Source organism: Squalius cephalus (genome assembly GCF_949319135.1).
Source record: "Squalius cephalus genome assembly, chromosome: 3".
Lineage (NCBI taxonomy): Eukaryota > Metazoa > Chordata > Actinopteri > Cypriniformes > Leuciscidae > Squalius > Squalius cephalus.
The window spans coordinates 59,238,406-59,263,300 of record NC_137124.1 but is presented as its reverse complement, the minus strand read 5'-3'; the positions used below and the strand labels follow the sequence as shown (position 1 = coordinate 59,263,300).

Here is a 24,895-nt window from a genome sequence, read left to right as displayed (position 1 = left end):
ATATTAGCACACAGCTATAAAGTATACAGGAAGTACTATTTATAGTACTATACTCGAACTGTAGTGTGTGACGTTGTCTTTCGACCTCGCATTTTTATCATTTTTAACTAATTTTGTGTAAAAAACAAAACACACATTTAATCAAATAATGAAGTGTTGAGACTTAAGGTCAACCTTTTGACCAAAGAATTTGCATGACTTTTTTTCTTTTAAATAACATTTAGAGTTGAGCATAACTTGATAAACATATGGCACTATTAGTGACTATAAGTCACCATAAAAATCAATATTGACAACTCTTTATGGAATATTGCAGTATTTATCCATGATTTATCCATGCTCATTACTACTGTTTTAAATTCACGTTCCTGGTATTATACTGAATCAGAATAACTTTTCTTCTCTGATGATGAGGGCGGGGCAACCTGTCAATCACATGAGATCAGCCAATAGCAAACCACAACCATCCAATCAATCACTCACAGACAAAATCAAGCCCCGCCCACATTTGTTCTTGTTCCAGAAGCGTTCACTCGGATATACGGCACAATAGGAAAGACTAAAGTGAATCTCACCTTGCTGTATCCAAGGGCAGTCGCATGTTTCCTGACACCGAACCAGTTGGCCGGGTCGACAGGCGCTCGGTACAGGGTGGACTTCAGCACTTCATCGGTTTCTAGACTCGTCTCATTCGCCATTGGCTACAGATACGAAACGAGAGAAAGAGTTAACACTGTGTCCACCAGTTTTTCTGTCCTCACCGAAAGTGAAATGACTACCAACATAACGTCATCATTTTGCATCTGTTTAGGACACGTCACAATCACTGAATGGAAAGAAACAGGCGAGAATTGGCTAAATCCTGTCAGCAGAATAGAGAAATTACTGTGAAGAGGAAAGTTTGACCGTTTATATGGCGACAAACACAAGCCAGCGTGAGCATTTGTAAATCACCTGAGAGAAACAAACCACTTCTTTCCCCTTAAACATCCATAAAATGCAAGACTAAACACATCAACTTTATCCACGCTTGAGGACATTTGTTTAATTAGTGTTAAGTTTATGAGACGGTGTTGATGTTGTTAATCTTGGTACACGTGTGGGAGGAAGAGAACACTCAGTGCCTGAATGTGTTTAAAAGCGCCTGTGTAAAAGAGTTTTACATTTTATGAAGAAAATGTGAGTGCTTGCTTGTGCAAACGTCATGATAATAGAGAGTTCTGGGTAGTTTGTGTCCACACTTAAAGTCTGTATGATATTCAGATCCTAAGATTAAATACATATGGCCTTTTTATCATCTACAAGCTACAAATTATATATCTGGTTCTGAAATTTTTGGTCTTAAAACTAATAACACCTCTCCTCAATAACCCACATGATGTGAGAACACACACGTGTTTGTGAAACAAATGGCGCAGGATACATTAGCAAAATTTTGTATTGTTTTTGTTTTGCGCTAAAAAACAATTCTGGCACACACGCAAATTAATTTTGTTAATATTGCGGTATGTAAATATGTACTACTTAATGTTCTTAACACTTTAAAATAACATGCATGAATGAGTTAAATAAATGCATGATGTTAAAAGAGTTAGTCGTGAAGAAAGATCTGAATGCGTCACTCGTGCTGACCGACACGCGTCTGAAGTGAACGCACAGAAAGCCGCCTCTCACAAACTCAGTTCTCTTTCGCGGCTTATTGCACTTGAATGCTCAAACACACATAATCACGCCATGATATGCCCATCGTGTGCAGTGTTCACATAAACACAGTCGGTTTGTTGGAGCATTGCTATTTTGAGGAACTGAAACAGACTGAGCCGTTGACCGACTGAACCTGATCTAAAGTCAATCGCGCAGTATTTATTTTGTTATTTAAAGAGCGCGTTAGTAAAACGCCCGTAGACTTTGCAGCACACAAACATGCCACATTTAAAAAATAAAAGGATTACAATGTAAAAGATTATTATTGTGTACATAAAGATATGGTGAATCCAAATTGTCCCATAGATGGTGCCGCTTTAACCTCTCTCACACACACACACACCATTCCTCCATGTAAATAGCGAATCCATCATGGCGCAAGCGCAACTGGCTTTTAAAGGGAATGGGAGATGAGACTCTGATTGGTTTATTGCACGTTACGCCCAAAACACACCCATTACTCATTAAGAGAATAGAGACGACCCTTTTAGACCAGCGCCGGGAGCGCCGACCATTTTCCCTGTCGTTAAACTAGCAAACGTGGATTCGGATGCACTAAGTGCACTTGCGCTTTAGACCATGCCCTTAGATCGTTAAAATAGGGCCCTTAATTTTTGTTTTTTGAGCATTCAAGCATGAAAACCTATTCTAGTAGAGCCCAAAAAGCACATAAGAAGTCCTCTCTAAACACTTCTAGCCAACCATGCATTAGTGTGTGTGTGTGTGTGTGTGTGTGTGTGTGTGTGTGTGTGTGTGTGTGTGTGTGTGTGTGTGTGTGTGTGTCTCACCACGGTGCAGTTGTTGGAGTACTCCGCAGGGTTGACCACACTGAGCTGGTACAGCATCTTGCAGACGATGATGACACAAACCCAGATGGTGGAGATACAGGAGGCCATGGCTCGGAAACGGCCGTAAGGAATGGCGAAACTCCACAGCACCACCAGCACCAAGTTCATCGCCGACGGCTGCAAAACAAGAGTTCATTTCACACTATAGTTCATTTATGTAAGTGAGGAGAGCAAAATAAAGTAAACTGTGACATATTATACCCAAACACTCTTCATACAGCGACTACCAGTGACATTTATACACATTTGGGACTAAAAATTATTCAGACACTTTGAGCTGATCATGTTTTGCTGAAGTGTTTTTTCTTTAATTGCTAATGCTCTTTTTACACACAGACTGAACAGAATGAAGCATTGCTTGGTGATTGGTTGAGCTAAACTGGTATTATCTAATTGTGTAGTTAAATTTAACAGCTGACAGATATTCAACATAACTCATGTGTGAGACAGTCTAACAGAAGGACGGACAAAACCAGTCAAATATCCACTGATTCTTGTTATATTTTATTACCATTTTCTAAACTAGAGCGAATAAACTGTGATAATGTGAGAAATGTTGAAGGTGTCTGAGTTAATGTTGGTTTGACTGTATGTATATCCTCTCATCTTATCCCAGAGAGCATCACAGTGTCGGTCCAGATCCGGATTCCACACGGCCCACATCTGAGCCAATATTATACCCAAACACTCTTCATACAGTGACTACCAGTGACATTTATACACATTTGGGACTAAAAATTATTCAGACACTTTGAGCTGATCATGTTTTGCTGAAGTGTTTTTTCTTTAATTGCTAATGCTCTTTTTACACACAGACTGAACAGAATGAAGCATTGCTTGGTGATTGGTTGAGCTAAACTGGTATTATCTAATTGTGAACAGCTGACAGATATTCAACATAATTCATGTTCAGAGTTCATAACTCTGAGTTCTTATTACCATTTTCTAAATTATAGTGAATATAAACTGTGATAATGTGAGAAATGTTGAAGGTGTCTGAGTAAATGTTGGTTTGACTGTGAATAACTGCAGGTTATGAAACCAACATGATGACATGGCCTAGATATGAGAGCGTGCAGACCTCCAGTAGTGCGACCCAGACGACAAAAAAAGCCACAATTTTGACGATGTGCAGCTCCAATACTCTCCAGATGAAGCTCTGGATGTGGGTCAAGGTGTCGGAGAACTTCGTCGACAACACCATAAGTCTGTCCATCACCAGTCCCCACTTGCTGGGTATCGCCTCTGAGAACGGAGCAAGAATGCACAGTAAAATTAGGGGTGAATGTTGGTGACCGTATGAGTATTGAACAGAGATGCACCGATGTATCTGAAAATAATCGGTATTAGCCGATAAAAGCAATTATTTTCCCGTTGCCATCGGCCGATTGTTGTTAAAGTCCCCCTGTGGTGAAAATCCAGCTTTTAATGTAGTTTATATGTCTATGTGGTGTTTTTAATCTGCTTTAAGACAAACCATGTGTAAGTTCATAAGTCGACACCATTGCTGAGTATTTCCTCCTTAAAACTGCAGTGAACCAAAGACAGTCTCAAACACACGCTTTGAAATCGCTGGTGTTTCTGACGTCACAAACTACCTTGTAACCAATCAGATCAACGTGTGATCGTCAACCAGTGGATCTCTGAGCTGAGTGAGTGAGTGGAGGCGGGGCTCATTTGCATATTCATAGAACCGCGCATACTAAATGAGGCAAGGGTGTCGAGTTACATTCAAGATATTTTAAGGCATGAAGAAAAAAAAACATTTAAATATGTAATTCTGGTGATCAGAGATGAGTTTTAAAAGGGGTAAAATTATTGACTACAGGGAGACTTTAAAAACAGCCGATGATCTGGACCGATTATATCCTGTCAATCAAAAGGGGGTGGAAAAACGTGTCAGACTCTTACTGTGTGTGAAGAAAATCTCTCTTGTGTTGAATTCATGGCTGTCAAGGTTAACGTGACAATAACAGGCTTTACTTGACCCTATGAATCACCTGCAGTTTTTCCCTAAACCAAACATTATCTGTAGCGTCTCCCATCCAATAATTGTAAAGAGCTTTGTGGTTTGTTACTTGTGATAACAAACAAAGTCTCAGCTTTCAAATTCTGTCCATTTTATCATGGAATTCAAACAATAAATAGCATTTTGACGCTCTTTATTAGCATTATGTGACGTGACGGATCCCTGTAGAGCCTCAGTTCAGTCTTTTTTTCCACTTTACTACAAGTTATAGCACAAAAAAAACATGCTTGAACAGTACACAACTTACTGAAATGTATCAGGACTCAATCAGTGTTTAAGCCATGAAAACGTGACAATAAAACATGTCATGTAATGTTGTATTTACCTCAGGAAAGTTATTCAATGTTCAGTTCGTTTGTTACCAATAAAAAACACTAGAGAAGAGCTTAACTACTGTTAGTTTTATATGTATGTTTGAATAAATTTGTCATAAGATAAAAGTGTTCATGAAACTACCTTATCTACTTATCTATATCTGAAAATAAATAACAGTTGAGTATAATAGTTTGAGATCCGTTATTAATTTTAACCTCTGATATTATAGTGATGTACCAAATGAGAGGTCCGCTGTATAGTGTTTACAGCATTAGTTGGGAGAGATTTTTTCCTTCATAGAAAATCAAACTATCCGCATCGTAAGATATCGTTCTGAAGAATCACTATCGGTATCAGCGGAGAAATATAGTATCGGTGCATCTCTAGTGTTTATCAATATTAAGTGTGAAATTGCTTTGATTGAGCTCCATCATCAGCGTTTCTGACTCTCACCGTCGACCTCTGATGGATCGTCCCCCTGATCCGTGACCTGATCTTCCTCCTCACATCTCACTTCTTCTGTGGATCGAACCAAATCAGGATTCTCGATTCCTCTCTTCCTGTGGGGAAATGAACAGTGATAGTCAGAAAAATCACATTTTATCTCAAATGTTTCTCACGGAGAGCAACACATCCTCTGGGAATGTGTCAGATTTAAACAAATATCTTCAGTAAGTCTGAAATAACTTTTATTTCAAATATGTGACCCTGGCCCACAACACCAGTCACATGTCACACGGGTATATTTGTGGCAATAGCCAACTATACATTATATGGGTCAAAATTATCGATTTTTCTTTTATGCCAAAAATCATGAGGATATTAAGTAAAGATCATGTTCCATTAAGATATTTTGTCAATTTCCTACCGTAAATATATAAAACATGTATTTCTGTGAGTGAATGCAGCACAATCGCCAACATAAATGAACAACTTTAAAGGAGATTTTCTCAATGTTTCGATTTTTTTGCACCCTCAGATTCCAGATTTTCAATAGTCATATCTCAGCCAAATATTGTCCTATCATAACAAACCATACATCAATAAAATGCTATTTATTCAGCTTTCAGATGATGTATAGATCTCAATTTTAAAAAATGTACCCATGTGACTGGTTTTGTGGTCCAGGGTCACATATATATTTAAAAAGAGTATTATAACAGTGTCCTTTTTTACACCTCACATGTGCACTTACTATAGCAAACACCCGTTTATAAGAGGGTGTGCACACTTATGCAGTCAATACATATGTCTTACTCTGATTCACTATGTAAGCCTATTATAAGTGTTTATATTTTAGACCTGTCAGGATGGTTTTAGCAGGAAATTGCATACATTCGTCACTAGCCTGTGCGTGTCTCGTTATATACGTAAATAAAGATAACCAACGCCGAACAGAGGAGAGTCTGCTGGCGAAAAGAGACAGAGCTCGTAATAAAACAAGAATCAGCATAAGCTTGGCTTTGGGAGATGGCGAGAGCTGATGTGAAATGCTGTAAAAGCCACGCAGAGATGATGGTGTTTTTATTACTCAACAGACGAGTATGGTGTTTTATTGAACACATAAACTGCAACGCATTATCTATTGTGAAGATCATTTCATTATAGGCCTGTGCTGTTATTAATTTCTAAATCTCCGTAGGGCTGGTTATATCTATTCCGGCTAGCAGTGAATGATTTATCCGCCGTAGGATAATCATATTCATTCACGCAGAGCCGAAGCACAACTAAAACACATGCAGATTTGTGATTTAACCGCTAGAGGGGCAAAGGTTACATTTTAAGTTTTTATTCTCATTTTATTCTCTGAATTGTATCTCTGTGGTTTTCAGTGGCATTGGAAAGTTTGTAATTTTACATTAAAGATGCAAAATCCGGGTTTTTTTTTTTTTTTTTTTACATCACAAAAAAGCAGGGGTGTGTGGACTTTTTATATTCACTGCATATTATGCATAATTTACCCTATACCAAGCCCTAGTCTAAACACTGTAGTAAATAGGGATATTGTGATAATACCTGATTTCACATTTTTTATTATTATTATTATTATTATTATTATTATTATGTAAGGATTTGGAAGCTACAGTTAAAAAAACAACAACATTTTTTATTTAAATTAAAAATTAGAACAATTTTTAAAAATGTACCTAAAGTGAAAAAATGGCACAACAAGAAGTGCTTCTGGTTTCTGATTTTCAATCTCACAGAACATAATGAAAGAGTTTGAAAGAGAAATTTGAACAAATGCATACAAATAGCATTCAAAATGAATGGTGTTAAAAACACATTTAATTAAACACATATATGCTCTCTCTGACAGCTCTAAATAATTAATGCCTTTTCTACAATGCATTTAATTTGGTAAAATAAACTAGTGTAGTGTGCATTTGTTCAGAGGTGATGCTCATGCCTGTGGATGGGAGTGACGTGCTCCAGATCTGTGATCCTCATGAAGGGCTTGTGGAAGTAGTGCAGCTGCAGAATACAGGCCAAGAGGAAGAAGCCCGGGATCAGGATACTGCTGAAGAGCTCCGACAGCTTGAACGTCTCCAGTCCCATATCTGCCAGCCTAAAGATGGACAAACACATGCAATCAGCATTACAGGGGTTATACAGTATGGAAGAAATTTCAGGTGTTTTCACTTTTTTTATTGCCTATTTATGAACAGATTGTAACTAAATCACTTGCAGAGAAAAGGTATAATAAGTTGCTGGCTGCAGTTCACTTTACGGCCACCGGTGTCGCTAATAACAAGGGTTTCTGAATTCTACATTTAGCCCTAATAACAAGAAATTCACCAAAAAAATGTCATAGTTATTTTCTCACACACACACACACACACACACACACACACCATTTCAAACCCACTGGACTCTCCGTAAAACACAAAAAGAGAAGTTACATACAATTTTCACACATTCTTGTGAAACTTTTTTTCCACACTCATTCAACATTAAGTATTGCCTTTAGAATTTGAAAATAATTAGAATTTTTTTCATATTTAATAAAGAAATTTGAATTGAGCTTTTCAGCCATTTTGACAGCTCTACTGTATATCAGAGAAAACATGGATTGCCAGAAGAAATGGCGGGAAAAGAGTTAATCATCTGAAACGCAAATAGTAAATAGGTAATCAGGAGACGTACTGCTGTTCTGTGAATCCAGTGAAGTTTCCCCAGTATCCTGGGAAGTCCTCAAACTGAAAGGTGTATATAGAAATGAGCACCAGCATTGTGTAAGCCACCACCGTCCACCAGAAGGCCTTCAGCAACCTCCTCCAGAGAGAGTAATACACCTACAGAGAGAGAGAGAGAGAGAGAGAGAGAGAGAGAGTGTGTGTGAGAGAGAGGGAGAGAGAGAGAGAGAGTGTGTGAGAGAGAGGGAGAGAGAGTGAGTGTGTGTGAGAGAGAGAGTGTGTGAGAGAGAGAGAGAGAGAGAGAGAGAGAGAGAGAGAGAGAGAGAGAGAGAGAGAGAGAGAGAGAGAGAGAGTGTGTGTGAGAGAGAGAGAGAGAGAGGGGGAGAGGGAGAGAGAGAGAGAGAGTGTGTGTGTGTGAGAGAGAGAGAGAGAGAGAGAGAGCGAGAGAGAGAGAGAGAGAGAGGGGGGGGTCATTCCACTCAGTTTTCGGACTAAATGAAGTACAGAACGTTATGCGTGTGTGTGGGCTGGTAAAGTGTACCTGATACAGGCACATGCAGAGCAGAAAGAGCAGCATGTAGACGATCTTGTAGGCGACGAGCTTTCCTGCGAAGCTGACCATGATGAACATGCCTCCACACACGTAGATCCAGTACTTCGCGTACAGACTCATCACCTGCCCACCCAGCACCTTTAAAATCGACTCGTTTCGGCCGGTGCTCTCTGAAAGAGACAAACAGAGACTCTCAAACCTCCCCGTCTGTGGAAAAATACTCAATCACGTCAAGAATGAACAAAATAAGAAGAGAAAAAACTGCGTGACGAACACTAAACTGAGCTCTCTGTCATCTCCGTGTGCTTGAGCGGACAAATTCACACACAATTATGTAAAAAAATAGCGAGTATCCTAGTAAACATAGCCGGTTATGTTTGAACGTAAACAGTTGAGAAAGTAAACGCATGTGTGTCGGTATCAGTATATTAAATCTGTGCATTTGCTCTTAAAGTGACAGCAGCCTAATATTCCTCCCGCTGTCCGTGTTTCTAATGTTAATCAAACAACAAAAGACAAAGATAAAATCCCTCACTGCTCTTGGCTGAATAACTTTTGCAACTTTAATAAGGATGTTTAATGTATAGAGTGAAGACTATGCAGTGTTATTTTACATTTGCTTACTTTATACATTTTTTGTACCTGAAATCTACTGTCAGACCTACCTGGAAAGTTTAAATTAGAATAGAGAATTGTAAATATTCCCTGGCATATGAAGTTTTGGTGTCATAACCTCCTTTTTTTTTTTTTGCAAAAAGCAGTAAAAACATTTTTTTGATTTTCATAAGTCACCGGCCATTGGCAGGAGGGGAGAAAGGCTAGTTTTAGGCCCTGGATGGTTCCTTTAGGAGCCTTAAACCTCAATAGACCCTTTCAATTGCACAAAAGGATCTTCACAATGACAAAAGTTCTCTAGATTATTAAAAAGTTTTTCACACTAAGAAAAAAATGGTTCTTTTAAGAGCTGTTCACTGAAAGGTACTTTGGGGAACCAAAAATGGTTATTATAAAAAATAAAAATGGTCCTTTTGAAACCTTTATTTTTAAGAGTGTACTGAGTTTTCATAATTCTCCAGATGACTTGTATACATAATAGATAACTAATGAATATAATGTATGGCCTACTTTTATAGTACTTGTGTGGTGCTTCATTGTCTTTGCTTATTTTGTGGAAAGAGCAGCTTTATCAATCTACAAAATGTCTCCTTTTGATTTCTACAGAAGACATACAGCGGTGGTCAAAATTGATGGCACCCCTGATAAATATGATAAAAAATGGCTGTAAAAAATAAATCTGGATTGTTTATCCTTTTGATCTTTCATTAAAAAAATTCACAAAAATCGAACCTTTCATTGAAGTAAAAGAATTGACAGTGGGGGGGTAAATCACATTATAAAATAAATGTTTTTCTCCAAAACACGCTGGCCATAATTGTTGGCACCCTGTTATTAAATACTTTTTGCAACCTCCTTTTGCCAAGATACCAGCTCTGAGTTTTCTCCTATAATGCCTGATGAGTTTGGAGAACACCTGACAAGAGATCAGAGACCATTCCTCCACACAGAATCTCTCCAGATCCTTCAGATTCACAAGTTCATGTTGGTGCTTCTCCTCTTCAGTTCAGCCCACTCATTTTCTATAGTGTTCAGTTTAGGGGACTGGGACGGTCATGGCAGAAGCTTCATTTTGTGCTCAGTTGCCCATTTTTGTGGTTTGCTGCCAAAAAGCCCTTTTTTTGTTTCATCTGACCATAGAATCCGGTCCTTCTTGAAGTTCCAGTCGTGTCTGACCACTGAATATGCTGGAGTTTGTTTTTGGAGGAGCGAGGAGGATTTTTCTTGAAACCCTCCCAAACAACATGTGGTGATGTAGGGGTTGTTTGATAATTTTTTTTAGGCTTTCTGACCCCCAAGACTCAACTATCTCTGCAATTCTCCATCTATGATCTTTGGAGAGTCTTTGGCCACTCAAACTATCCTCCTCACCGTCCATTAATACAATATAGACACACGTCCTCTTCCAGGCAGATTCGTAACATCTTTAGTTGATTATGACTTCTTAATTATTGCCCTGATGGTCAAAATGGGGATTTTCAATTCTTTAGATATTTTCTTACAGCCACTTTCTATTTTGTCAAGTCAAGTCAAGTCAAGTCAAGTTTATTTATATAGCGCTTTTCACAACATAGGTTGTATCAAAGCAGCTTCACAGTAATAAATTAAAACAATACATCAATGTTTGTTTCTAATGGAACGTCCATGTTTGGTAATGCTGATCAATAGTATCGTTGATTGATTAGTTAAATTAAATATCCCCAAATATCCCCAACTGAGCAAGCCAAAGGCAACAGTGGCAAGGAACCGAAAAACTCCATCAGGTGACCTAATGGAGAAAAAAAAAACCTTGGGAGAACCCGGGCTCAGTCGGGGGCCAGTTCTCCTCTGGCGTAGGAGGAGTTTTTTTGTGAAGCTCAACAATCTTTTGCTGCGCATCAGAACTATATTCTGTGGTTTTACTCATTGTGATGGATGAGCAAGGGAATTTGGCCTTTGTGTTTCCTCATATTTAAACTCCTGTGAAACAAGAAGTCACAGCTGGACAATTTCATGTTCCTAGTCACCCTGGTGTGCTAAAAAATGTAAATATTAATGGGAAAATACTTTAGAGATATTTTTCTCATAAAAAATTCTAGGGGTGCCAATAATTATGGCCAGCGTGTTTTGGAGAAAAACATTTATTTCATAATGTGATTTACCCCCCAATTTAAATTCTTTTACTTCAATGAAAGGTTAGATTTTTGCGAATTTTTTGAAGGAAAGTAGCCTGGGTTTCCCCATACTGCCTTGCTCGCAGCGCGATTTCATTCACGCTGCTAGGCAGTCTGGACACCATGGAACAAATTTTCCCCTGAAAAAGGGAACCAATCACAGAACGGGGAGGGAGCAGCAAGATGATGACGACACCGAAGCAGTTTGTTTATATCAGACTCGACCTTACCTTCTACCCTCATGTTTATCTTGCACAAACGGTAATATTCGCTAAACGCCATCGTGTACAAATAAATCTTTGACCCATCGTCTTTTTCCTCGTCAAATTTCTCTCACTCTACATACGTCATCTGGTATAATTGAAGCGATTGGCTATGAGCTACATACAGGCGCATTTGATAGACATTCATAGCGCCCAATAAACGTCTCTGGGCATTCGTAAACCACGCCTCAAATACGAGAAAATGCACACGTAGTTCCCAGACCAAGTCTCAATGAGACTTGGTCTGACGTTAGCCAGGCTAGAAGGAAAGATCAAAAGGATAAACAATCCAGATTTATTTTTTACAGCCATTTTTTATCATATTTACCAGGGGTGCCATCAATTTTGACCATGACTGTATATGATTCATACAGGTTTGGATTAACATGAGGACATTAAATAAATGAGGACAGAATTTCTAGTTTTGTTTAAACTACTCTTTTAAGCAAATGTCTTTGACATGATTTGAGTGTGAGAAAGAAATGGGAAGAATAGGTGAGGTGGAGCAGGCTGAGAATTATGAATGCTTTCATAATAATGACTAATAGAAAGATGAATCTTGTGCTCTTGAACACCATGGCTCTGTGGTTAGCACACTTGTTGACTTCGTGTCGTGTTGTCATGTCTAGGAATGAAACAGCTTCACAAACAGTCTTTTCAATCACACAGTGTCATTATTTCTCTTTCAATCATAGAAATACTGAGATAAAAGTTTATAGTTCGGATATAAACACTGATGTCTACAGTAGCGATCAAAATAAGAGCAAATCACCTTTTGAAAGTAACACGCTTTGAATAAAGACTGTATCAATTACGTCGTTACACCAGTAGGTGGCGACAAGTGACTGTTAAAAAATGTGTTTGTCATTGAATCATTCATTCAAGAGATTCGTTCAAAAATACTGATTCATCCAGTAATGAGAGTCTTTATAAGTAGGGGTGTAAATCGGACAGTTCATCACGATACGATACGATATCGATTCTCTCAGCCAGCGATACGATATTTTCCGATACTTCAAAAAATTCCACGATACGATTCGATTCGATTCGATTCAGGGCTATATCGATCGATTAATCGATATTTAGATATTATGTTCACACAACCAGTTACGTTTTTATTAACTCACAAATGCAATCAAAATATATAACATAAACGTTTAATTAAACTCTTTGAAAATTGCACACCCTCTCCCAGTTGGGACATTTATAACAGAAGTGGTCATTTGCAAGTACTCCGTTCTTGTTCATTTTCATAAATCATGTTTTTTATTATTATTGTGCATCCAAGTAATATCAATCAAACTGCAGCTGGGTTATTTTGATTAATAATAATAATAATAATAATAATAATAATAACTTAAAAAATACAGGTAAATTACAAAATTAAAGTTAATTGAAATGCTTTAATATGTAAAAAAAATTTTTTTTTTTTTTTAAGCAGAGCAGATACATTCACATTTCATCTTTCTGAGTCAAACAAAACCAAGTAATTGCTATGATAAATAATACAACACTCGGTTAATCTTCATAATGTTAATCTCCTCAGATGACATAGACGCCTAACAAACATTGTTGTGATAACGTACACGCAGTACAGAGAGCTTTTCCCTCACCACTAAACGAGCTGCTTTAGTAAGGTCCGTGAAAATGTTTCAGGTTTTATTTTCCTTTTACGCCCCGAAGAAGATATCACGAGTTCATTGAAATTATCCATCCTCGATCACTTTTAGTCAGCTTTGACGAAACTCCTCTTAGCCAGCGCGTCTTTTCAAAGTGACATCTGACCTGAATACTGCGCGCTGAGTCGCTAAAACGGACTTAGCGTGTTGTGTTCACCAACAAGGGTGCGAGTGCTTGTCTGTTTCTGCTGTAAAACATGAACTCGCGATGCCTTGACAGCGAACAATACCGACTTTTGTGAAAAAAACTTGTTTAGGGTTTAGTCAGTCTTGTCAGGCGTCTTTTTCAGATGAGGAGATTAACGCTATACACCGGCAGGCGGTTGGTGAGTAAACGAAAATGTGCGCTTTGGCGGAAGGATGTTACGTGAGAATGTGGAGAGTGTCAAAATAAAGGTGTATATCGATATTTTAAGTGTGGAATCGATGCATCCTATCGTTAGACGTTATATCGATGCATCGATCCATATCGATGTATCGTTACACCCCAATTTATAAGTGAGTCATTGAATCATTTACTCAACCCAATTGTTTTTAAATAAGTAATTCAAACGATTATTTTTGTAAATAGATGCACATTTTGGCTGAACCTCGAGTAAACTACATGTTATTTTGTTTAGTCGTCTACTCGTGGGAGAATCGTGATCTCTGCTTGAAACAAAAACATGATGATTCCCAGTTTCTCCAGAATCGTGCAGCTCTCAAACAATGACATCGTTCCTCGAGATCCTGGCGTTCCCGCTCACCTCCAGTCGTGACCTCCTGCAACGGGACGCTCGTTCTCTTCTTCCTGCTGAACGTGTCTTTCACCGACTGTCTCAGCAGAAGCCAAAATGTTAACGTGAACAGCAGCTGAGAAAAGAGAGAGAGAGAGAGTGAAGCAATATTTACACTTTCCTCACAGTGTATTGAGCAACTTCATGAGAATTATGACTGATCATGTGGTTGGATTGTGTAAAAATATAGCAAGTGATTTCAAATTTTCCTGTTTCATTTCTCAGAATCTTCAAGCCTATTGCAGCCATCTGTATCCCAATACATAAAGCCATTTATCATACAGACACTTAACTGGAAGCAGTTACATGCAATCCTGTTACCATTTAAATTACTGTCAATCATCTTACAGAGTTAAGATCCTCCACATTCAATATAATCTATCTTCCAACTGTATCAGAGGTAAATTTAGCAGCACGTTGATCTGCCAGTCGTGGGTCGCTCATGCGGAGACTCTCCTCGTGTGATGCATTTAAAAAGTAATGGACAAATGTATCTTTACAAAAGTTGGCAATGTTATTGCAGATGAAATATAACATGGATAACATTGAATAAATATATTTTCCTCAGGTTAGATGCTGATTATTAATCACTCAAACCCCTTTTACTTAACCGTCGGTCTCGCACATCCGCCATGTTTGTAGTTTTTTAACACTTTGTTATTCATGTTTGTAGTTCTAATCAAATCCTCGTCCAAGGCGCAATGCGTTGTGGGCAATGTTAGCCATGATCACAGATTTTCCGGGTATCTTTGGAATACGCATTTCAACATGCTATGATTTGGGAAAATGTACTATTTAGAACGGATAGTATGTGAATTGGGATCTTAAAGGACCGTTCCAGGTTCAATACATGTTAACCTCGACAGCATTTATGGCATATTGTTGAATATCCACAAACTTCGACTGATCGCTTGTACTCTAAAATGAAAAATGACAATGGAAGTGAATGGGGCAAATTTTTTTGGAGGGATTAAAATGCAGAAATTCAAAGCTTATGATTTTATAAAATCTCTACAATAATTCTTCCATTAAAAGTTGCTTAATATTTGAGCTGCAAAGTTATTTTTCAATTGTAGTCTTTTAAAGTCTAAATGCTTCCAATACTCATTTCCCACAGAATACACACGATACCAGCGTCTCATTCACTTTCATCTCTCCGACAGCGAGTGACACACAAACCCGCCTCTCCTCACTCACTCCTTTCATTTGCTCCGGATGAATATTGTTGGTGTTACAGGGCTTGAATTTCGGCGAGGGATTGCGCATAATTTTACTCGTTCCTGCAGATTTTGTGCTCAAACTCAAAAGTGCGGCACATAAAGCCGCCTCTCAGAACCACATTGAGCTCTTTATCGCTGTTTATTGCGCTTTAACAGTCAAATGCACACAAAATAATGTCAAAATGCCGGTCTTGACGAGTATTCACGTAAACACAGTCAGTCCTGTTTTAAGTGAACATGAACAGTTGAGAAGTAAAACGCATGTGTAACAGTGTAATGGATCTGTGCGTCAGCTCTTAAAGTGACAGAAGCCTAATAAACCTGCTGCCAAATTATGAGGTAATATTAAGAATATCTTTATAGCAGTTTTTCCCCATGGTATGGATGTCAAAATTATGGCCAGTGAAAATGCTGAGTGGCTAGTAACGTTGGAAAACCACAAGAGACGGTGGCTAGTGAGGAAAAAAGTTAATGTCAAGCCTATTGATTATTATTATCAACTTTATATGCCAGTGTTATATGATAATGGCAGTCATACTAAAGCACATTTGCCAGCGCTTCACTGTCCTCACCATGGCTCCCAGCCGCAGACAGGGGTAATGCGCTCGGTCCAGGCCCAGCTGGCGCAGGCTCATGGTGCCGATGTGCTGGGGAAGCTCGCTCTCCAGGTCCATGGCCCACACATACTGAAGCCCACAGAGAGCCAAGCCATACAGGAGGATGAAGGGCGAGCAGAGAGCGGCGAAGCGCTGACGTGCCCGGAGCATCCAGATCAGACACGACCACAGCAGAAGCACAAACGTCAGCCAGCTGTGGTACATTATACTCCACACCTGCAAGAGGACAACACACTCACACTTACAGCAGACGCTTTTATACATTGCATTTCAAGACACACATTTTTACATTCTTATCAGTTCTTGCTTTCCCAGGGAATCGAACCCATGACCTTGACGTTGCAAGCGCCAATACTCTACTGTTTGAGCTACAGGAAAACTCAATAACGGTGTCAACACAGGGACAAACTAGAAGGTCATCTTTAGAGCGAATAGAATGGAAATGGGAGAAAATGAACGTGTGTGTGTGTGTGTGTGTGTGCGTGTGTGTGTGTGTGTGTGTGTGTGTGTGTGTGTGTGTGTGTGTGTGTGTGTGTGTGTGTGTGTGTGTGTGTGTGTGTGTGTGTGTGTGTGTGTGTGTGTGTGGCTTGGCGGTTTGGTCAAAATGAGTCCAAATAAAGGCCCTGATAAACTCACAGCGAAGTTCTCTCTCGTTCTTCGCTTAGGAGTGAACAGAAGTTTGAAATACACTGCAAAAAAATGCTTTTCTTACTTAGTATTTTTGTCCAGTCCAAATATCTAAAAATTCTTAAATCAAGATGCATTTGCTAGATGAGTAAAATGCCATAAGATATTATGTCTTGTTTTCCGGGGGAATTAATCAAAATTAAGTGAGTTGATGCTGGAAAAAAGCAAAATTATCTGCCAATAGGGTGAGAGAAATTAAGTTAATTCAAACAGAAACAAGATTATTTTTCTGACCCCATTTGCAGGTCATTTTGCTTGTTTTAAGCAAAAACTCACTTCAATTTCTTCAGAAAACAAGACTTAATGTCTAATGTCATTTTACTACTTTAGTAAATGCATCTTGATTTAAGAAATGTTTGATATTTGGACTGGAAACAAGACAAAAACACTAAGTAAGAAAAGCATTTTTTGCAGTGTAAATAAGCAGAGGATTACTTTTAGTGAACATCCCGATGCCGTCCACACTGATGAGAGCGACGTTTAGATGAATATGTAAATATGTTCTGCACGCTTTCCTCTCAGTAACACAATAAACACAACAACAACGTCAGCGGTGAGAAAACAGCGGTTCAGAAAGCATCTGATCATAGAGATGTGGAGATGTTTGAGCCAGCTCTGAGACTCAGCACTACAGTAAAGCCACACTGATGTATACAGCACTTTATATTTTATTAATAGATTGATTTAAATCAAGCATTAAAAGCATTTAGATGAAATTTTAGAAAACAGTGTCAGTGTCTCTTTCAACTAGAAATACTTCAGTTTCTACAATATAAAGTGTCTCTCCAGTGTGTTCATGTGTTTACTGGCGTCTGACCTCGACAGACTGAACAGAAGAAATGATCCGGGGATTAATCCTCAAAGAAGGCGGAGCCTCAGAGCCACACCCCCTTATTACATCATCACCACACTGACCAATGGGAGTTCAGAGGCATTTACCAGCCAGAACAAATTTTTTCAGAAAGTTTACTCTGGCAAGCTGTTTCAAATTAGTTTTGGCCTGATTTAGTTTGAAACGATGTCACACCAGTGCGTTCTTCAATTTAGCTTGAAGTATATCGGGTCTTTATAATAATCATACAGCAGGGATGATGTATTTTTGTAGCCCGAAACCCAGTTACGTGTTCGCATTTGGATGGATGGATGGATGGATGGATGGAGATATAGAGAGATGGATGGATGGATGGATGGAGATATAGAGAGATGGATGGATGGATGGATGGATGGATGGATGGATGGATGGATGGATGGATGGATATATAGAGAGATGGATGGATGGATGGAGATATAGAGAGATGGATGGATGGATGGATGGATGGATGGATGGATGGATATATAGAGAGATGGATGGATGGATGGAGATATAGAGAGATGGATGGATGGATGGATGGATGGATGGATGGATGGATGGATGGATATATAGAGAGATGGATGGATGGATGGAGATATAGAGAGATGGATGGATGGATGGATGGATGGATGGAGATATAGAGAGATGGATGGATGGATGGATGGATGGAGATATAGAGAGATGGATGGATGGATGGATGGATGGATGGAGATATAGAGAGATGGATGGATGGATGGATGGATGGATGGATGGATGGATGGATGGATGGATGGATATATAGAGAGATGGATGGATGGATGGAGATATAGAGAGATGGATGGATGGATGGATGGATGGATGGAGATATAGAGAGATGGATGGATGGATGGATGGATGGAGATATAGAGAGATGGATGGATGGATGGATGGATGGATGGATGGAGATATAGAGAGATGGATGGATGGATGGATGGATGGATGGATGGATATAGATTTGTGAATGTTTGTTTTACCATCATGGCGATTAGGGCACAAATGTAACTCTGTTGTAAGATCATCCGTCCCACCAGACGAAGAGGATTATCAGCCGAAGACTCTCCAGCAGTTCCTACACACACACACACACACATCACAAACACACACACACACACACACACACATCACAACACACACACACACACACACACACACACACACACACACACACACACACACACACACACACACACACACACACACACACACACACACACACACACACACACACACATCACAAACACACACACACACACACACACACACAAAACAGGGTCAGGCTCATAAACACTCATAAACTGTTGTCTTCTGTACGTGTAAATACAAAAATAATGTACATTTCTTCCCCTACCCGTGTCATGTTGGCTTGAGCCGTTGGTCACGGGCTCTTTAGAGAAGTGTGTTTCCGACAGAGGAGAGTCTCCCGCGGCGAGAAGCGTTTGCTAAACCAGACAAACAGCAAACATGATTCATTCACAGAAGGCCTGACACACAGGGGTGGTATAATGCCCTTTACACAAGATGTAAAATAAGTCTCTGATGTCCCCAGAGTGTGTGTGTGAAGTTTTAGCTCAAAATACCCCACAGATATTTTTATATAGCATGTTAAAATTGTCACTTTTTGAGGGTGAGCAAAAACACACCGTTTTTGTGTGTGTCCCTTTAAATGCAAATGAGCTGCTGCTCCCGGCACAGGGGGCGGAGCTTTAAGAGTAATGAGTGACAAAATTGAAATGATTGCATATTTTCAATTCAAAATGGTGAAATTACAATAAAAAAGTTGAGTATATTGCATCACTGTACGTTCCTGTGGGTCGCTAAACACATCCACCATTAAACAGTCGTCAAATATTAAACGTTTAGCTTGTATATTAGCACACACACACTTTCACAGTAAAAACTAGAAGCGTCACGATGGAATTCACACTCGTCTTCAGTGAACATTAAGCCCCGCCTTCTTTGATCTGATTGGCCATCATTTTGACATTGACAAGCGCTGTTAGACCACTAAATGTCTGCCATCTTACATCCTACAACAAACTGAGCGGCAGCATTAACAAATATTAAGGGGGACAATATGGCCAATTTTAATGATTACACACGTAATTGCCTCAGTGGCCCTCAAAACACAGCAGTGAAGCTCCTGCTATTGTTTGATATTGGTGTGTGTGTGTGTGTGTGTGTGTGTAAGATCTTACTTTAGTGTCATCTTCATTGCGTTCCTCCCACGGCCTGAGCTCCACTTCATCAGCTTGAGCGGTCTTCACTTCCTCATGGGTCTGCACAAACACACACATTACATCACTTCATATACACACACAAACAACGAGACACACCTTAACCAGTGGATTACAGAGGTACGAATGTAAGATGTTTGGGTTTACTGTATCTAATGCGTTCGGGTGCTTTTTGACCCAAAAGAGATGCATTGTTTTATTTATTTATTTTTTATCCGTAGTTTTTACTAAGAAAATAAAATTTTGGAAATGTGTTAAGACTGTCAAAATAAACTTTGTTATTAAAAAATGTAAAAGATACAACCATTTAAACTAATTAGTTACTTTTTGCGACGCGGGTCTGTTTTGACCCGAAACTAAACTGTAGCTTTACACATGAAATTATGTTTTATTGTTTTCATCTGTTAGTTACATTTTTCTCAAATTACTTGTAAAATACATTTAGCCTCTTTCCTACACACTCACACACACACATTTTTCACGCATTTTGTTTATAAACATGCTTGCGTATCCACACATACACACACACACACTAATTCTGAAATTAAAATAAAAATTCTGATTAAAGTAATGAAGTAATGAAAGTTCATGGACCAAACAAAATAAATTTGCAAAAAGAGGGTTCGCAAAATAAGTGTTATTGATGAAGCATTGCTGCGTTAAAAATCTGCATTTATCACCTCATTTTTCATCTGAAAAGAACATTTTGTGCAAGTAAAATGAATCTATTTTGTTGTTTTGCAAGAAAAAAATGTCTAGTTTTCATAAATTTAGACTGATTTGAGCACTTGTGAGTTATACATTCAAGAAGTTATGAAGTCAATGGAGTTCATTCTGGTAATTCCCATATTATATGTTCTTATCAATTTCATATAATGGTATATTCAAATAAAATGTTAATATTTACTATGTTTATATTTACTACTACTAATATTTAATATTAATGTTAATAATATTAATAAAAACACATTTTCTTGCAACACATTAGTTTTTGCTGTAGAAACATTTTAAATGTCAAAGAATTAAAAAGGCGGTAAATGTAGTAATAGCCTGGTAAAAACATGGTAACATTCAAAACTTTGCAAAAGATGCAAAATATTAAGTTAGTTTCACAGGGTGCAAACGGACTGAGAATGCAACAGTTTTGTTAAGCCACACACATTCAGATGTCTTTGAATGATATGCACTATTTCATGGATCTTTTATTCTCCTTTTAAAGCTTGACATCCACAGCACGGCTGAATCACACATCTGTGTGAATGATCTCTTAGATTGAATAAATGAGTGTGTGAAAGCACCTTGAGACTGTAAGTGTTTATTTTCAGCACAACCGTCACAGAGATGTACAGGAGCAGGAGAATCCCGGGATTGACGTACACGGGCCAGTCGTGATCAGTGTTGAGGACCAGGTCGAAAGAAGAGCAGTTTCCAGGCTTTATCACATCCTTCAGGCCAAACAGCCTGGAGAAAAACACAGAAAACACACTGAATACACCACGCTCTGGAGAACAACTGCGACTGTCTCTACTTGAATGGGGAAATACTGGAATCTCAGAAACTACTTAATAACAAATCCCAGAGCGGCAACAACATCTGAGATTAATATTAATTAGTATTTCAGGCTGATTTAGCAAATGCGCACATGCAGTCCCACACAACACCAGTTTGCGATTGGCTTTAGGTTTATATATACAGTACCAGTCAAAAGTTTGGAAACATTACTATTTTTAATGTTTTTGAAAGAAGTCTCTTATGCTCATCAAGCCTGCAGTTAAAAAAACAAAAAAAAACAAACAGTAATATTATGAAATATTATTACAATTTAAAATAATGGTTCTCTTTTTTAATATACTTTAAAATGTAATTTATTTTTGTGATGCAAAGCTGAATTTTCATCAGCAAGTACTCCAGTCTTTGGTGTCTTATGATCCTTCAGAAATCATTCTAATATGATGATTTATGATCAATGTTGGAAACAGTTGTGCTGCTTAATATTTTTTTATAACCTGAGATACTTTTTTCAGGATTATTTGATGAATAAAAAGTTAAAAAGAACTGTATTTATTTAGAATAGAAATCTTTTGTAACAATATACACTACCGTTCAAAAGTTTGGAAACAATAACTATTTTTTTTTAAAGAAATTAGTACTTTAATTCCACAAGGATGCGTTAAATTGATAAAAGGTGATGGTAACGATTTATATTGTTAGAAATGTTTTTATTTTGAATAAATGCTGTTTTTATGAATAAATGCTGTTAACGTTTTACTCATCAATGAATCCTGAAAAAAAGTATTCCAAAAAAATATATTAAACAGCACAACTGTTTCCATCATTGATAATAACTGAGTATCAAATCATCATATTAGAATGATTTCTGAAGGATCATAAGACACCAAAGACTGGAGTACTTGCTGATGAAAATTCAGCTTTGCATCACAAAAATAAATTACATTTTAAAATATATTAAAAAAGAGAACCATTATTTTTAATTGTAATAATATTTTATAATATTACTGTTTTTTTTGTTTTTTGTTTTTTTAACTGCAGGCTTGATGAGCATAAGAGACTTCTTTCAAAAACATTAAAAATAGTAATGTTTCCAAACTTTTGACTGGTACTGTATATTCTGTCATATTGCATATTGCACTTTCTCCCATTCAGAGTAATATGAATCAACCATCTATACAGGTCAAAGGTTTTAAAATAATTATGTTTTTCTTCTGCTCACCAAAGCTGCATTTACTTGATCAAAAATACAGTAAAAATTATTTTGAAATATTATTAAAATTTTAAAAAGCTGTTTTTTATGGGAATATATAGTAAAGTGTAATTTATTCAGCATCATTACTCCAGTCTTCAGTGTCACATGATCTTTCAGAAATCACTCTAATATGATGATTTGATGCTCAAGAAACATTTATGATTATTATCAACGTGATGCAGTGCCATTCAAAAGTTGAATCAAAAGATCAAAAGTGACAGTAAAGACATTGAGAATGACACAAAAGTATCAGTATTAAGCAGCAAAAACTGTTTTCAACATTGATAATGATAAGAACCATTATTAATAATTGAGCACCAATAATAACTGACCATCAAATCATCATATTAGAGTGATTTCTGAAGGATCATGTGACACTGAAGACTGGAGTAATGATGCTGAACATTCAGCTTTGATCACAGGAATAAATTACACTTTACTATTCACATAGAAAACAGCTGTTTTAAATTATAATAATATTTAAAAAAATGTACTGTATTTCTGATCAAATAAATGCAGCCTTAGTGAGCAATACCTCAAAAACAATAAAATTCCTACAACTTTTGACCGGTAGTGTTCAGTCTTTCATTCGGCTCTGGTCCCTCTTTCACTGAGTCGTACAATATGACAAGTGAGTTAAGCTTGGGATTTTGTTCAAATTCAAGTATGTACTATAATAATAGTGATGCTTGCCTTAAAGGTGCAGTGTGTAATATTCAGGAGGATCTATTGACAGAAATGCAATATCATAAACATAACTGTGTTTTCAGTGGTGTATAAAGACCTTACATAATGAAGCGTTATGTTTTTATTAGCTTAGATTGAGCATTTCTCTCTACACACACCGCGGGTCCGCTTACACACATGTTCCTACGGTGGCCCTGAGCGGACAAACGCGTTTCCTCACTATGTTGTTCTTCATGATAAGAAGCGAGCTAAAGTCGGCCAATAAAACACTGACACAAAGATGAACAAGTAACAATAATATTCGCAATATTTTATCGTTTTACTGAATAATAAAGTAAATGTCTTATTTTATCTTTGTAAAGAAACCTCACTGTTTAACTGACTACTCTCTGCTGTCTCAGACGATGACATCACTTCCTGTCGGCCACCGTAACTTCTGTTGGGTGCAATTCACAACCTCACCACTAGATGAAAAATTACACACTGCACCTTTAATGAACACTAATAATCTTGATCTGACAGCAATGTGCATGAGACGTATAATGTACAGACAAATTGTGTTTTAAGTTACTCGGACAGCTGTGACAGTCTCTGAAAGGTCAGCAGGGATTTATGGGTCAGGAGAAATGCACAGTTTCAGCGAGTCTCCGGATACATATCGAGGGCTCGAGTCTCAGTGCGTTACGCAAGGAAACAGCACCTTCACCTCCCCAGCCTGAGGCTCTCGCGTTTACATCACACACACACACACCCTGCTGTAACGCAAGCCCTGAGTGATTAACACACACCAACAGGCTGCTCGTTTAAAGCAGTACGGTGAGGTGAGGTGAGAAGCTGGAGAAACTAAAAAGTGAGAAACTCTTCATTCTTCAGGTTTGGTCCTCCATAAACTTGATGTACTAAAATAACTAAAACTAAAAATGACAAAATAACACAACAAAATTAATAAAACTTTAACAAAAATGTATATGAAAAAATAAAAATGTAAAAATATACAAATTATAAAAATATTAGTATCTCAATTATACTAAAATTACACTTCACAGATGTCCATGCTGTTACTAGTGTTATGATGTTCATCATCCTGAACATGCTAATCTAAATATGTTCTTAAATGTGCAGTAAATGATTTCTGAGAAACAAACACACACCTACCCAAAAGGATCACACCACTATTGTATTAGCTCCGCCCCCAAATCCACAGTGGACACGCCCCCTACTGCTGATTGGCTACAAGTGTTTTGGTGCTCAGACGATCCACTTTCAACAGTGTTTCTCAGAAATCACTGACTGCAACTTTAAGGGGGGGGGGGGAGTAAGATCTTCTCCCATATTTCCCTATTCTTTAAAGCACCTTAGAGAACAATGTAAATGCCACAGTATATGAATATGGTAAATTTACAGTACCATGGTGCAAATCAAAGTACCGTGCCAAGTAGAACATGTTTCCGGATCAACATTCTTTTGTTGATCCTGGAACAAGATTCCTGTCAAGAAAAAAACCCAGTCCTAACCCCAAACCTAACCAGCCCTATAACCATATCGTTTAATAGCACTACTGTCAATCCAGGACATGCTGTCAGTGTTTTCCTACTTTGTAAAAATCTCGGTAACCAGTCTCATCAGCTGACGGGAATGCTGTCCCAGGACAAACAAGGATGTTGAACTACAGGTGAAACTCAAAAATTAGAATATCGTGTTAAAGTTCATTTATTTCAATAATTCAACTTAAAAGGTAAAACTAAT

General features: G+C 37.9%; 1 protein-coding gene across 1 annotated transcript in view; it reads right to left on the bottom strand.

Moving 5' to 3' along the window:
* The window catches only part of piezo1 (piezo type mechanosensitive ion channel component 1 (Er blood group)), a 147,170-nt gene that overhangs the window by 59,418 nt on the left and 62,857 nt on the right, over positions 1–24,895 (bottom strand). Inside the window, exons 8-20 of the mRNA XM_079864979.1 lie at positions 20,997–21,159; positions 19,660–19,740; positions 18,813–18,903; positions 18,439–18,533; positions 15,865–16,125; positions 14,043–14,148; positions 8,575–8,756; positions 8,044–8,192; positions 7,307–7,465; positions 5,350–5,456; positions 3,634–3,797; positions 2,493–2,669; positions 576–701 (exon numbers count right to left, since the gene is read on the bottom strand). Of these exons, the coding sequence (XP_079721105.1) occupies positions 576–701; positions 2,493–2,669; positions 3,634–3,797; positions 5,350–5,456; positions 7,307–7,465; positions 8,044–8,192; positions 8,575–8,756; positions 14,043–14,148; positions 15,865–16,125; positions 18,439–18,533; positions 18,813–18,903; positions 19,660–19,740; positions 20,997–21,159 (1,861 nt within the window). The remainder of the gene's footprint in view (positions 1–575; positions 702–2,492; positions 2,670–3,633; positions 3,798–5,349; positions 5,457–7,306; positions 7,466–8,043; positions 8,193–8,574; positions 8,757–14,042; positions 14,149–15,864; positions 16,126–18,438; positions 18,534–18,812; positions 18,904–19,659; positions 19,741–20,996; positions 21,160–24,895) is intronic.